Source organism: Amblyomma americanum, chromosome 11, assembly GCF_052857255.1.
Source record: "Amblyomma americanum isolate KBUSLIRL-KWMA chromosome 11, ASM5285725v1, whole genome shotgun sequence".
In the NCBI taxonomy this organism is placed as follows: Eukaryota; Metazoa; Arthropoda; class Arachnida; order Ixodida; family Ixodidae; genus Amblyomma; species Amblyomma americanum.
Window position 1 is genome coordinate 50,709,462 of NC_135507.1, and position 16,433 is coordinate 50,725,894.

At 48.8% G+C, this 16,433-nt stretch overlaps 1 protein-coding gene across 1 annotated transcript; it reads left to right on the forward strand.

Annotated features, from left to right (window-relative positions):
- The first annotated feature begins 2,636 nt into the window (after positions 1-2,636).
- Positions 2,637-5,538, forward strand: LOC144109607 (membrane metallo-endopeptidase-like 1). The gene is made up of 2 exons (XM_077642425.1): positions 2,637-2,717; positions 5,259-5,538. Exons 1-2 carry the CDS (start codon positions 2,647-2,649, stop codon positions 5,536-5,538), a joined length of 351 nt encoding a protein of 116 aa, XP_077498551.1. The 5' UTR covers positions 2,637-2,646.
- The last annotated feature ends 10,895 nt before the right edge of the window (positions 5,539-16,433 follow it).

The window sequence follows — 16,433 nt, forward strand, 5'->3', positions numbered from 1 at the left end:
TATTCACACAATTGATAAAAATGAAAAATGCGTTCAAAGGTGTCAAAATTCTCAGAATAGAAAGCCTAACCCGCTACGCTATTGCGTCATACCCTTAAGGCGGAGCTTAAGTGTACTCTCCAATTTTTTTATGCGTTTCGGGGTTGCTCCTGAGGCACTCGACAGCACTTAATAGGTTCACTTCTGTCGCGCAGCTGAATCGGTATATGATGTCACAAGATCAAGTGACCTTTTAATCTGGTAGGCCGGTTGCCACCTGCTAGGGTGGGCACGTTGTGATGACGTTACAAGGTCGCCTGAGCTCTCTCACCAATAAATATAATCCCCACCTACCACAGTGGGCAGGTCGTGTGGACGTCACAAGATCAGGTGATTTCCCTCGACCAATCAGGGAAGTTAGCCTCGGTCAGCGGCAGGGCTTTGTTGCGACAACTCTAACGCTATCGCGTTAATATCAAGCGGAACCTTGTCAATAATTGTTAGCCTTGATCGTATAGGATTTCAGCTGCGTTTAGGAACTGCTAGTCAGCGGGAGCAATGCCCAATGCCTTCTGCCTGGGCTCTGCAGACAGGATAGAAAAATTGAATGTATATATGCACGTACACCTTACCTGATTCTGTCGAAAATGAATGAATGAATGAATGAATGAATGAATGAAATCTTAACCTGCAGCAGAGACCCTGAGTGAGATAAGAGAGAATGACCTGGTCTTGAGACCTCCCCTTCGACCCACCCCTGAAATTCAAGAGAACATCGGGGCTAAATAACATGGACACACTTTTTTATATGCAATGTTTTTTTTTTAGTGTTTACCTCCTGGTCACAACAACGACAGCTGCAGCTTATTCATTTTACGAGCGATTCAGTTAGATGAGCCCATAAAGAAAGAGGCTCGAAAATTTCGCGAACGTTGTATCCTTCATAAATCGCAATAGCTAAGCCCGCACATGTCATGTTGCCACAGATGCTTTAAGTGACAGCGAAATGGAAGATGGCAACCACGTAGTCGACTACCACACCTTGCTTCGTTTTTTCTATCTTTTTCGCTATTTCCGAAAGTCTATTTCATAATATCTCATTAATGGTGAGCCCAAAAAATGCTCTTTTGAGAGATGAAACGAATGGTTCTTTTCTTTTCGAATGATAAAACTCAATTGCAAACCTAAAAGCCTTTCTGTGCTAGATTTAGGAATGACTGAACGCCCTTGCATGGCAACAAAAAGGACGAACCAACCTCAGTAGAAAGCCTAACATTCAATATCCCCTGATCGGCCAGCTTCACGCACTGTATGACTGTTTTACAGCAGCACCTCAAGAGTGCGGAGATAATAGTTGCATAAATTTGTCATGTTTCGTATCTCGGTGTCTCTCACACATATATAGGTCCACCAGGAAAAATTATCTTCGCAGCTGTAGGGGACACGTAAGCTGTTTGTCGCTTTGATTATAATTCTTCGGCAGAAAGGACACATAGGTTGATGCGACAGTAGTATTTAAAAGTGGAACAATAATTTTCCGTTCTCGGTGCGTCAAGAGTCAAGACCGACAAGGACTCCGTTATCGTTGCTTGAATGTCAATGGTAGTGAAGCATGTCCCCGGAGATCAGCTTCGGAAAACGGTCTTGACGCAGTCACGGTTTGTTTCTGAAAGCAAGCGCAAGCGTCCACACCTGTTTTTAAACTTTTGGACATTTCTGGCTCATAACAGCGGCTTCTATTGTCATTAGAACACAGTAGTTTTGATACACGCGAAATGTTTACTTCATTCTCCATAAATTATCTGGAAAGTGGTCAGAAAGGTGACGCCACACACAGAGGCGTATAGGAGGAGGAGGTAAGCTTTATTAAAGAAGAGGTCTTAGGCGCGGGCTGGGGTGACGTTCCCCTCCCCGCGGGGAGCTCCTCTTCTCCAAGGCTCCATGTGGCCGACCGACGGTGTTGTTCGGCGACCTCTTCGGCCCGCTCCGTGGGTTGGAGTTGAACCTCCGGGTCCAAGCTGAGCAGCGCGGCCTCCCACTGCGATTGGGTACAGAGCTGCAGACTCTGTGATGGCTTGTCTCAGTTACATGAGTATCGGATGTGTGGTGTGTCATGCCTTTTGGTGCCCGCCGGGAGAATTCTGACGGGGCTGGACTGCTCCGGGAACCATACGGAGTACATGTACGGATTAAGGAAAGTGTCTGTTTGGAGCTGCCGCCAACTGACTTGTGTTTTACTTAGAGATCTATGTGTTTCTGGGAAGATTTGTCTTTCTTTCTTTCTTGAAGTGGGTAGCAATTTCTTCGTAGGTCGTCACTCGCTCCCTGGCCGACCTGAGGCTAGGTTGGCGCACCTCCCGGTTAATTAAGAATCCTCGGGCAAATTGGTTCGCCGCCTCGTTTAAAGGATGGCCCGAATTGGTGGGGACCCAGACAAAGGCGTATATTTCTTGCTTCTTTTGCAGGTTCGACGGCCCCGCCTTCTTCATTCACCACGTGCCCTCCCTGGGCGTCGACTTGCCTCGGCTTCTCGCGTCTCGGCTCGGCCGAACAGCCGCCCATAATCGCAGAGACTCCTTGCGGCTGCGGCTGGACCTGCTGAGTGATTGTCTGCGTCGGCAGCATCATAGCGCGCGTCCTTCAAACGATGCCGCCGCCCGCGAGGACATGCTCGACCTATTGGCCCTACGTGTCGCCCTGCACGTGTTCCGTCACCAGGTGGCGCGTGGGAGCCGCCGGTGCGTATGGTCAGAGTACTGCATATATCTTCCACTTGCCGCCGTTCATGGAACCGATGCTGTCATGGCAGCGAACACCGACATTTATAGTTCGCTAATCGGCGACCTTTTCAAGCCTCTTAGCTGCCACCTGGGACCTGCAAGACGCACAAGGTGCTGTTTGAAGAAATCGAAAACATGTATTTTTCCACGGTTGCGGAAAAAAACTGTCCTGACAAGTTACTCTTCAATTTATTAACGCGACTGCGTTAAAGGTCCCGTTGTCCAGAAAATCCGATGTCGGCGTCGTGAGCGAAAAATCACGAGCTTGATTCTGGCAGGTGGTGCCCAGCGAGCAACCTATGAGGAAAGCGGGCCACCTGGGTCACGTGACCTTGCGGCGTCATCACAACCTGCTCATTATGACAGTTGGCAGTCAAATTAATGATTGTTCGCCCGGGAAGAGCAACCTAGGCCACACAAGGCCCATGGCTGGGAGCTCCTGCCATCGCAGGGCAGTGGCGCATCGCTTAAGTGCTGCACCATTGCGTTAGGAGGGGAATTAGGACTCCCTGGGATCTATGAATGTGAAGTAAAGAATGGCCTTCTGCATATTTGCGGATTAACTCATAACGCTATCGCGTTCATCATACTCTAAAGGCGGAGCTTATATGTCCCCTCCAGTATTTGTTTCCACTTATTGTTCGGGTGCTGGTTCGCGATAACCCCGAAATCGGCTACGCAATCAACAGAGAGGTTGAACTTGTCGCCTATAGCAAGTACGCTGTAAAGGGAGACGCAAAGAGCACCACAAAATTGATTCTTGCACTGGCTACGTTAGGCAGCTGCAGACGTACACTTCCCTATCCGCTTGTGTGTAGGGGATCCTCTGGAAAAAATGTTTGGTGTTTCGGTTGCACGTGGTGGTACCTCACAAGAGACCGCGTCCCAGCGTTGCGGATCACGCCACTCTACACTGCCGTCAACGTTCTAGTGTCTAGGAAGTTACACAAAGTGCAGTTACGCAAAGAACATTCACATAGTATGCGAATGTTCTTTGTGCAACTTCACGCTTGTCGGTTGACGTCATCGGGGTAGAGAAGACAAAGAGAGAAGGAATGAGAACGATGCCTTTGGAGGTGCAGTTCTCCGCTTTCGCCTGACGCATTAACCCGAAATAGACGCTGTTAATGCCCTACACGGCATTGCATGTCCTTCTGGATGAATCCATGGCTCGTTACTCGTTCTGCGCAGATAGGAAAATGCAGCAGCTGCTCATTCTTACGCCTTTGCATTGTCTTCTCCGGTGTCCTTGGATAAATCACAAATTTTAGCCAACTGCAGTCAAGGCGAGCCATATTGAGGGCCAAGGGCATCGCAGAATTGTTCGATCTATCGCGTACTTCCGTCTATAAAAATTGCTGTGGATAACCTTATCTGTAACACACAAGCAATACATTGCACCCACGCTAGTGACGTGCGTCATGGCGCAGCCTGCAGGCTGAGCCCACCTCCCCTCTTTAGTCATCGTTAGGCTTAGCACTCCTCGTATCGAAGCCGCGGCGGACGGTGCTTTGGAAACAGCCACTGTTTATTAATAAGGTGTCAAATCGTGTCAAACCCCAGGTGGTCGAAGTTTCCGGAGCCCTTCACTACGGCGTCTCTCATAGCCTGAGTCGCTTTGGGACGTTAAACCTCCATAAACCATAAACTATCATATCGTGTCACCAGTAGTCTCCACATATTATAATGTTATTAAAACATGGTATACAGTGGTTTTCCGGAAGGCCTTCGAGAGACCGCCGCTAGGCTTTACTAGTATAGTTAGATTGGCTTCATCGCATGGCACTGGTGTGACAGAAAATGAGTGCAGGAGACAGCAGGCCCCCTCAAGCACAACCCACGGTACATTGTCACGTGGTTTCACAGCGCTAGACCTGCCGGCGAATGCCCAACGCAGTGGACACGGCCACCTCCACGCTTTGCAGAACCGCCACTTGGTGGGGCGATGCATGCCGTTCGATGTATCGAACAACCTGCGAAATTGGAGCTCGATATGCTGAGCTAATTTCTTATACTTTTGTGCAGGATTTTGAAGAGGATAATCTGTTTGATACCGCAAATAATTCAAATTACCTCGGTTCGGTGTAAAAGAGCTTGACTGCATTAAATTAATTTTCAAATTTGCGGCGGCTGCATTTTTATGGAGGCAAAACTCTAAGGCGCCCGTGTGCTGTGCGATTTCAGTGCACGTGTACGATCCCCAGGTGGTAGAAATTATTCCGGAGCCCTCCACGATGGCACATTTTTCTTCCTTTCCTCTTTCGATCCCACCTTTATTCCTTCCCTTACGGCGCGGTTCAGGTGTCCAACGATATATGAGACAGATACTGCGCCATTTCCTTTCCCTAAGAACCAATTATTATTATTATTATTAGTCACTCCAGCGTTCATGACTGCGCTCTTTTTACCGCTTGCGTCGAATTCTGCCGAGACGTTATTGACGAATAGACGCTAAATAAGTACATGGACCTACCCTTGGTCGCCATTCTTCATCCGCAGGTTTCATATGGGTGCAGTTAGTTCGGGTGCAAACGTGACGTACGGCACAGACCAGCTGCTGTTCTACGGGTTCGCCATGGACCGGTGCGAGGCCTACGACGAGGCTTACCTACAGCAGCGCACGGTCAACGGGCTGCGCTCGCCTGCTCCGACGCTCGTCAATGGACCACTCAGGAACCTCCGGACTTTCGCGAGGGCTTTCAACTGCTCACGGGGTTCGCCAATGAGTCCCGAGCGCATATGCAAGCTTCAGGTTGCGTCGGATCGTCGTCGTGCTTAGCGTAATCCACGCGTGATAAACACAAAAAAATCATTCACACATTGAATGACACCGATAGAAATTATAAGTGATAAAACCCTGTGGCACTATTCGATAAGGATCGCTTGGCGAAGAATTAAGACATTTCACGGAAACAACTTCTCTTCTACGTGCTGCTGGTTACGAGCTAACACACATGCGTCACTATGATGTCACTTGGAAATGAAGACGTTGCCAACAGCGCATATGAGTGCTTGCTGCATCCATTGCTTGTGTTTTGTTTACTATGATCCGATTGTTGTTTACGCCGCTCCTGGTTTGGTCTTGACAGGACCGATAGTCAGAGCAATACAAGTACATTGTAATGCACCTTTCTCTCTACGGGGAAACACTGGGCGGGTGTCTTTGAAATGATTCGTTGAAGAACTTACCCCGAAAAGTAAAAATTAGTAGGGGGTTTAACCTAGTTAAAGCGAGTCGACGTGCGAAACCATGTCTTCGTTCATCAATTGGAGGGGACACTTAAGCGCCGCCTTAATGGACGCGATAGCTTTGTAGGGTTAGCGCCCATATGTGCAGAATTGGTCATTCTCTAGCAATCACAGATTGCGGCCAGTCCTCATACCACAACCAGCGCAGTGGCGCAGCGGTTAAGCGATGCGCCATGCATTGGCAGTCGTGGCCGTTTCTATTACAGTCACCGGTAGGGACTGTGCGACTCATGTTGCTCTTCCCGAGCAACCACTCGCGAACCAATCATTATTTTAACTGCCTCGTGCCAAGCTGCCCAGTTTGCTCACTACACGGTGGGCAGGTTGTGATGACGCCCTCCTCCGAGTGGCTACACCTGGCGCGACGCTCCTCCGAACTTACCCGATCGCCCATTGGACCACACATGCCAGACGGGCATCTGGCTAATGTCCGAAGATGGATGTTCAAATCTCCGTAGGACATCCGCCAAAATCCACGACACCTACTACGGGCATCTGTCGGATTTCCCCCTCAAAAAATTGATGTCTGTGAGGACGTCCCACGTGCGTCTTAAGAGGATATACTGACATCCAGGGGACGTTCAAAATCGAGACACGCCCAGTGCAGAGATCCATGAGGTGTCCTCGAGATTGCTCCTATTGGCTGTGGCTTGCCCGACGCTCCTCCCAACTAACCTGAGCTTACCCGAGTAGCCCGGGTTAGTTCGAGGCACAAGACAAGACAAGATTCTTGTTCAGGGTTGGCTAGTTCGGAACGCAAGACAAGGCACAAGAAAAGATTCTTGCTCGGGATTGGTACGTCTGGAGTCGTGCTTTCGTACCGAAGCGTCGTAGCGGGACAAGCCACAAGCGGTGGTTAAGGCCACCGGAAGCATTCTCCCACTGTACGTTATCCAAAATTTGAGCAAGAGTAAAGTACGCCACTCATTCCAATGTGAGCCGTTTGAATGTTTTTAGCATTGTGCACCCATTTGCGAACCCAGCACCTTGGGAAGAAAAACCGGTGTTTGTTGCAAACTAATGCGGCTATGATCAAGTCTCAAACTGTACTCCCCCCGTTCGTCTATTTCCATTTTTGCGAGTTTGCTATGGATTTCCTGCGACATTGGGCAGTAGTCAATGGTCCTCTCCCTGTTACGGAATTCCAACGTGATTTATCCCTCACATTTAGTTTATCTAATTGAAACAACTAGGCTGCGCCGCTCACAGAAGTCTTGCATTAACTTCCCGTTACAATCTCTGTATCCTTCCAGACCCTCGATGTGGCCATTCATGTCCCTCAGTAGAATAATATCGGCTGTCTCCAAACTGCTTCATATCGGCTCTGAGATAACTAAATCGTCTTCTTGCCCGCATTTGTCCCATCTCCCTAAATACACTACCCCTAGCCATGTCATTTTACAGGCAATCGTTCCTAATACCCAGACATGTTCTTTGTAAGTTGACTTTATTCTTTGCCAACATCGATGTATCAGCTAGCATGCCTACCCCTCCCCACTTCATCTCCGTTGTTGTTCTGTTGCTGCCGTGGACCCCCTAGAAAAAGCTACTGCCCGGCTTGCCAGGCGCCAGCCGATCTCTCCTTCTACCCTTCCAGCAAAATGGCTGCCTTCTCCTGTAAACCCTCTGCCAACGCCTGCTCCATGCACTTCCCTGTTTATGTCTGCCACTTCAAAACCTTTCTCAAGGCTTAGCTTCTTTATCTCCCGATTAACATTCACCGCGTCCTTGTCAACATCTCAGTTCTGTCCTTGCACACCGGTACTGTGCACACCACGAACTGCACTTGCTGCGCTATTGCCCTTAAATCGTCAACTCCTCAGCTTATATTTCCACCACTTTCCACGGATAAAGTATACGGCAGGTCTGACGAGGACTTTATTTTTGCTAGTGACGCAACTTTTTGCATCTAGAGCATTTCACAAGTGCTTCGCTACTGCCGTATCCAGGGTATCTTAACTTACTAGGTACACAAATAACCAGAGAGTTAGCAGCTTTGGCAAATGTGACGCCTGATTTCATGTGCTGTTATTAAAGTTGGAAAATCAGCCTTTGTCCGGTCGTCTACGTCCATTCTTAGCTTACGTGAATTAAGCACACACTCATTTCACTTCGCGCGACAGCTAAAGAAAATGACTGGTAACGAGTGTCATCCGTCGTTAATGAGAATAAATTTCTCTTGTATCAATGGAATGAAATTAGTTTTTGAGGAAAGGAAATGGCTCTGTCTCACATATCGGTCGACACCCGAACAGCGCTCTAGGGGAAAGGAGGAAGGTTGGAGTGAAATAAGAAAGGAACAAAGGGGTGTCATAGTGGAGGGCTCCGGAATAATTTCGACCACCTGGTGATCTTTAACGTGCACTGACATCGCACCAGAGGTGGGCATTTGACCTCAAAAATCTGGACCTCACCCCAACCTCAAAAAGAATTTGCGGGCCTCACTCAACCTCATCAGTTGAAGTTGAGGTCTCCTTAGACGCCCTCACCTCACTTTCCCCGAGGCCACTGCTGACCTCACTCAACCTCACCTCAACCTCAAATTGTGAGGTTGAGGTCGGCTGCTCGACCTCAGAAAACAAACGAAAAGCAAAACAAAAAGCGATTAAGAAGTTTTTCAGTTAAAAACAATTCTGAGAATCATGTGAGACAGGAGAGCCAAATGGTGATAGAGATGAAGAGGACTAGGGAAAGGCAGGAATGTTAACCAGAAAGGAGTTCCGGTTGGCTACCCTGCACTGGGGGAGAGGAATTAGGGGACTAAAGGAGGAATAGAGAAGGGAAAAAGGCATAACACACTCACACGCACAACGCTGTCACAATTTGTCACTCAATTCAGTCGCTCTCAAGTAGGCAAAGAGTGCCTTGTATGCTTAGAGGGCAGGTCGACTGCTGTTGCCACGGACCGAGGATTTTTTGCTCTGTTAATGGGCGAGGATCGAGGTGGTCCAGGGCACAACACAGTGTATGTCTTGCACTCGCAAATGCAGGGCACTCACAGAGAAGATGAGCGATGGTCTCCTCACAACCACAGCTTTCACAGGAAGGGCTGTCGGCCATCCCCATCCGGAAAGCATAGTGGTCGGTAAATGCAACACCGATCCATAAACGGCATAACAATGTAGCTTCGCGACGTGCTAAGTTACGTGGAAGACGAAGGTGCAGTCCAAAGTCCAGTGCCTTGAGGCGGACGTTGCAAACCTCTCTCGTGTTCCACGCTGAAAGTGTGAGCTCCAGCGCCAAAGGGCGAAGCCCACACGCAGCGTCAGGTCTTGATATTGGAATCCTCACTGGAAGTCCGTCGTTGTGAGCAGAGCGCGCAGCCGCATCGGCCTGGTGATTGCCGTTATAACCACAGTGTCCTGACAGCCACTGAAAATTGATGTCATGACCTTTGGATATGGTGCCGTGATACAGTAGACGGATCTCAGCAACAAGTTGTTCCTGAAACCCGCGACGTAACGCAGCTTGCAGGGCTTGAAGGGCTGCTTTAGAGTCGGTGAAAACCGTCCAGTCATGTGGAGGTTCTTGATTGATGAACTCTACCGCAGCCCGTAAGGCTGCGAGTTGCGCACCAGCTGAAGATGTTGGATAGGTCGTCTTCATTTTCATGAAGACGGATCCGGCCGGTATCACCACCGACCCCGCAGAACTGGTCGAGTGAACGGATCCATGTGTGTAAACATGTATGCGGTGACTGTGGTAAGAATGCAGATGATTCAATGTCAGTTGTTTGAGAGCGGGCAGTGATACACCAGCTTCCTTCGTAATTCCAGGAATATAGAGGTGAACCCGAGGTTCTTGAAGACTCCATAAGGGTGAGAACGGTCATGACGCAGGGGTGAACTCCGATGGAAGATATGTGCGATGAGCTTCAATGACTTTGGGGAATGCAGTACGCGGCCTAATTATTGGAAGTGTTGGGAGGTGATGACCGGGAACCCGTGTGAGGTGCCGAATATGTGTTCTCATGGTGTCAACAGCAATGTATGTAGTAACAGGATGTTCCCGGACAACAAGAATGCTGCTGTTGATGCACATTTAGGCAGTCCAAGGCAGGTACGGAGAGCTTGCGCTTGCACACTTTGAAGAGTCTTGATATTTGTATTTCTAATGGAACTGAATATCGGAAGACTGTGCCGCATGTAGCCCAGAAATAGGGAACGGTAGAGTTGTAGTATCGAGCGCACTGATGCGCCCCAGGACTTTCCCCCGAGGAAGTAGAGGACGTGGATAATCGCAATTAGTCTCTTTCTCATGTCGTAGATATGTGGACTCCACGAGAGGTTCCTGTCGATGACAACACCAAGGAAGCGGTGGCTTCTCTCATAAGGAATGGCTTCGCCATTGATGCGAATGGTGTAACGTGACATTATTTTGCGTGTGAACGCCGCAAATGAACACTTTTCGGTCGAAATGTTGAGGCTGTGCAAGCGAAGATAAGATGTCAATATCGATGCCGCCTTTTGAAGTCTTGCACGAAATTGAGGACCGGTCACCCGTGGTGCCCAAATAGAGATATCATCTATGCGCAAGGCGCCACTGCCCGCTTGGTCGTCTTCTGGTAGAAAATAATGTATTCACTGGCACGTCATAAGCACGCAGGCTATTTGAGCACGAAGGGATAGGAAGATGAAGCGCAAAACTTAGCTCGAGGAAGATACAGAAGTGGTTCTTGCTGGTGCTTGGCTTCGAGCTCAACTGTGGTTCCCTGGTGGTGCCTACGTGGTCATCTCTGGTGAGGCCGTTCTGTGTGGGGGATTTGGCCAGGTGTCAGGTTAGGTCTGTAGGCCAGGTTAATGTGCATTTGAGGGTGCGTTTGGCCTAGGTATGTCGCTGACCTCCCCGGGTGGAGGGACGGCAACCTGGTTTGCCAGCTTGCCCACCCAAAGCTTGCCGCTAGAAAATTTTCGTAAAAATGGAATTGACATCTTCCCTGTGGCTTTCGTGCCGATCGGTGAGGGAACGATCAAGATGAAAAGCCCCAAGGTCCTTCAGCAGGAGCTAAGATCTCTCACTACCCACTACCTCCAGATCTCTGAGGTGCGACCGTTCGGCCGGAGAGGCATTGTTTGCAGGTCCGCTGACATTGATTGTGTCACAGACCTGCTCCAGTGCAAAATATTTCAGTCCTTAGCGGTTAAAGCCTTCATCCCGGAACAGCTCGCATGTTCCAAAGGTATTGTTCGTGGCGTGGACCCAGCATCTTCCCCGCAGGATATACTGAAGGAGTTTCAGGATGCAGGTGTGGGGGTTCTTTCTGTCTACCGGTGCAGTAGAGAATTCAATGGTGTGCGTGTTGCGACAGAGTCAGTTATCACTACGTTTGCTGGTTCCTCCTGTCCTTCTGAACTCAAGGTTTGGCCGATAGTGTATCGTGTGGACCCTCTGCAGCCCCGTCCTCTTCAGTGCAACAACTGTTGGCGTTTCGGTCACAGTGGTAAAGCGTGTAAGTCGGCGACCCGCTGCCGGGTTTGTGGAGAAGGGCATTCAGATGACAGCTGCGCCTCTGATCAGCCCCAGTGTTGCCTATGCAAGGGCAACCACTCAGCTGATGATGTCAACTGCTCGAAACGAGCCGACGAACAAAGCCTGCTCGATATCATTCAAGCGAAACGATGTTCGAGAGCAGATGCTTATGCACTTCTGGATCGGAGGGGTAATACATATGCCAGCCGTGCGCGAAGCTCTGTTGCTGATATACCGTCAAGTTTGACTACTTCAATAGTGTCCTCAGTAGAACAGGCTCTTTCTGTGGTGGTCGAGCGAATGCTGGGCAGTTTCACCGAGGCTCTATCTCAACTTGTTGCTGGCCAATCTCTGCCTACTGAATCACATGTTTCGGCGGCTACGCCGGCATCACTCCCGAGTGCTGCTAGTAAGAGTCATTCCATGTCGCCTCCTACCGTGCCCCAAGTACCGCCTGCCAACAGCGCTCCTGACAGTGTCGCTCACGTAGATCCTTGTAGTATGGACGTTGAAATGCTCACCACTTCCCAGAAGCGTCGAGCTTCTTCCTCACCCTCGAAGTCAGCTGTTCCGCAAGTCAAAGCAAAGAAAGGACCCCCCAAATTAATTCCCCAGACTTATGTGCTGAAGGAGGCTGTTGATGCCTCTTTAACCAGTCGATAATCATGGCGGGTCTAAAAGTTATGCAGTGGAATTGTCGCTCCGTACTTTCTTCTTTACCGGATCTTGAATTACTTCTTCATAAACATAATCCAGATATTGTGATTTTACAAGAAACGTGGCTCTCACCACTTAAATCATTCACATTTAAAAAATTTCGTGTTTTCAGGGTAGATCGCGTTAATGGCAGGGGTGGTGGGTTAATAACTATGATCTCTACGAAAATATGTCACCGGGCATCAATCTCGCAGACAGTTATGCGCCCTGACTGTGAGTTGTTGGCGGTTGAAATCTCCCTTCCACAGTGCGCCAAAGTCACTATTGCTAACGTCTATTTCCCAATCGGTGTTCACAGGACAGACTGTTTGGACACCTTACTGAGCGGCGCAAACAGCACAGTCATCGCAGGAGATTTTAATTCGCACCACAGTGCCTGGGATAGTCGCTCTGACTCCTGCGGCCAGCTTCTGTGGTCCTGGATGTCAATGAATGCAGTGCGCTGCTGTAATTCCGGAGCAGTAACCTTTATGCGTGGAGGATCCCGTTCAATCATAGATTTAACATTAGCATCTCGTGGGGTTGGCGTATCTGCATGGTCAACTGAAGAATCAGGTACATCTAGTGACCACTTTCCAATAACCTTTTCTATTATATCCTCGCCTATCAGAAAAGGTGGTGCAACCATGAAATTTCTAAACCACATTATGTACAAAAAATTGATATCTGCCTCACTCCCCTCCATAGTTAGCTCAGGTCGAACACAAAGAGCTCAGCGGACAATTACCTTTCTGCAAGATGCTGCTGAGAGTTCTGTATTCTCGGTGTGCACTACTGCTCCTGCCAGACAGCCGTCTCCTTGGTGGACGGAGGAGTGTGAGAAAGCTTATCGTCGTAGAAAAGCAGCCTGGAAAAGCCTTTCCTATAATCAGAGCCCAGCTAATTGGATAAATTATAAGTTCTTCTCTGCATGTTTCAAACGAACTGTTAAAAAGGCAAAGGAGGATTATAATCAAAATTTAAACACGTATCTCTCAAAACCCCAGAATAAGAAGGCTCTCTATAGATTCATGGCGCAGAATAACAGCTCTCCGGCCTCCAATCGCATAAGGTCAATGGTAATGTCTCCGCAGGAGGCTAAGCAAAACCTTGAACGCATCGCGCAGGGGCTGGCCTTACGTTTCCAGGTACAGAAAGCAGAACCTTTGCACACTCTCACCCCCAGCTCGGACTATCCTGAGGTCGACGTGTCGGAGCTCCTGCAAATTGTTTCCTCGATGCACTCTGCTGCTCCGGGATCTGACGGGATTACTGTGGGCATGTTAAAGATTTTAGCGCACGACTTTCCAACTCACCTTCTAGATATTGTAAATGCGTCATTGGAAACCTCTTGGATTCCTCACAGTTGGAAAATTGCGAAAATAATTTTACTTTTAAAAAATGCAGACAATGGATTTCAATTAGACAATATTCGGCCGATTGCTTTAACCTCAAATTTAGTAAAGCTAATAGAAAGAGTAGTACACAGTCGCCTCACAAAGCATGTTCATCATATTAACGGCCTCAGCCCCGCACAGATTGGCTTTCGTCGCGGTTGTTCCATATGGTCCGCGCATGTGGATCTCGAGAGCCGAATACGACTCTCAATGCGCCAGAGAGAAGTTTCGGCCTTGGTGACGCTTGACGTTGCGAAGGCCTATGACAGCGTGGAGCACACAGTCCTCATTAACAAGCTTGCTCAACTACAACCACCGCATTACCTCTACGCCTGGATTTGTGAATTTCTAAAAGATAGATTTTTCTTCTGTACAGACGGATCTTTTTGTTCTAATACCTATGGTCAATCAAGAGGTGTGCCGCAAGGCTCTGTTCTTTCTCCGCTGCTTTTCAACATATTAGTTCGGGACATCCCCATTCATCCTAACGTTACAGTTTATGTATACGCAGATGATATAGCTTTTTTCGCATCAGCAAATGATATTCATGTGCTCTACGGGTATTTGCAGGCATATCTGAATGCTCTTGAAGTCTGGTTGGACCAAATCAATTTATCACTTAATGTCAGCAAATGCGGCGTGCTGGTATTTCCACCCGACGCTCCTATGTACATCTCGCTAGCCTACCGCTCCACTCCAATTCCGCAGGTGGAGTCGGTTAAATACCTAGGTGTTACTTATGACCAAAATTTGGACTGGCGACACCATATTAAGAATAATGTTATTAAAGGGGAACGTGCACTGGGCCGTTTGACCCGAGTTGGCAATAAAAAGTTTGGCATGCGTCGTGACACGCTACTGTTGCTCTATAAGGCTTATATGAGACCGATTCTGGAATTTGGTTGCCCCTTGTTCTCTGGTAGCGCGAACTACAAGCTGCAGCCATTAGCCTTACTGGAAAGACGTGCCCTACGGCTATGCCTCGGGCTCCCAAAATCAGCTTCCAACGCTGTCCTTTATCTGGAAGCGCGTATCCCCAACCTCTATTCCCGCTTCCAACTTCTAACAGTGCGTACTTTCCTCAAGTCTTTTGACCCGGCCCCAGGCGTTAGTATTCCAATTTTTGTATCCCAACCACACCTTTTTTTGACTAATCACTGGCCACGTTATCAGCTTCCGCAAGTTAGGTTCACGCAGAATCTGTTAGCTCCGCTTCAGGTTGATCTGATCTCCTTGCAACGAGTTGCTGACACGCAGGCTGATCCCGTCTTCTATTACGACTTTATTTTCCCGTCCCATGCGAAGCATATGCCCGCACATACCCTAAATGGTCTTCTTTCTGAACACCTACAGAATTTTCCACATCATACTGTTCTCTCCACTGATGCCTCCGGCAGCTGTGAGAAGGCGGCGATTGGCATATATTCGCAGGATCTAGATTGGAGCTACTCCGTTCGTATCCCTGATTATACTCCTATATTCTTCGCAGAGTTTTTGGCCATTGGTTTGGCTCTTCTCAAAATTCCCAGACATGTCGCACGGGTTCTTATTCTCACAGACTGCCTTTCAGTTATTGTCTCTCTCCAAAATTCGGAAAAATCTTTCTTGACTCGTTCACTTAGGTTTTTTTGTTCCGAGCACAGTGCGCGAGATCCGATTGGTCTGGGTACCTGGGCATTCAGGCGTCTATTTTAACGAGGTGGTGATTTATTGGCAAGGTCAGCTCTCAGCGCACCTGTAATATATCCCGTCCCTCACCTCATTCTGTTAGCAGCTTCACGTTTCCAGCGGTTCCAACATATTTCAGCCACTTTGAGTGATCCGTTGCTGAATACCGTGGACTTTCAACACCTAAAGTACCCATGGAATATCCGGTGGTGTAAGTCAAGGCTTTGTGAAGTGTCCAGAACGCGCCTGCGATGTAGAATCCCTCACTTAAACTTGTACTTATGCAGGTGCGGGTTCGCTGCGACAAACCTTTGTGTATCATGTGGGCAAGTTGAATCAATCGATCATTTTCTCCTCTCTTGCCGGCGGTTCGCGGTTCAGAGAAAGCAATATCTGGAGGTTCCTCTTTCGAGACTAGGACTGCCTCTGTCTCTTACAGTTCTTCTATCGTTCGGTGCGAGTGCCAAGGGATTCCCGTTAAGCAGTGTATGCGGCTACCTTCACGATTACATAAGTGCAACTAATCGATTATCCTGTTAGCTATACACAAAATTCTTTCGCATGTCCAAAAAAGGCTAGATTGATTCTATTCCGGATGACTCATACCTCTTGAATTCATTTTATTTTTCCCAATTTTTTTTTTATCTTGATTCAGTCTTCTGACGTTTCCTTCCCCGCGCAAATGCTTCATTGACATTCTACCCTATACCTTGGCCAATCCCCCCACGTGGGTATGTGCCATATTACTTGAGGAGAAGAAGAAGAAGAAGAAGAAGAAGTTGTTTTCTTGATAGGGTGGCCGCACTGTCCGCTCTCGTGCTAAATTTCTTCCGGAGCCATTCTCTACTCAAGCATTAACGGCCACTCGACGCGAGGCCTGGAGGAGGAACCCCTGGTGCCATGACGAAGAGGGAGAGGTGTGGCTGGGAGGAAGATCCCGGCGCCAGCACAAGTCGCCTAGTCCTAACGCCGGAGCTTTCTCCCAAGCCGCGGGTCTACGATCGTAAGAGTGAACGGGAACAGTCTCGGTCGGGCAGCGAGGCAGGAAGCTCCGACCACTCGCCGGCGCCGCGCGGATCGATCGAACAACTGGAGGAAGACCTCAGATGAAGGCGCGGATGAAGAACGGGGTGATCGACAGAGCCCGGCTAAGCCAGGATCGAAAAAGACCGACAAGACCCCTCTGAGCCCCAAA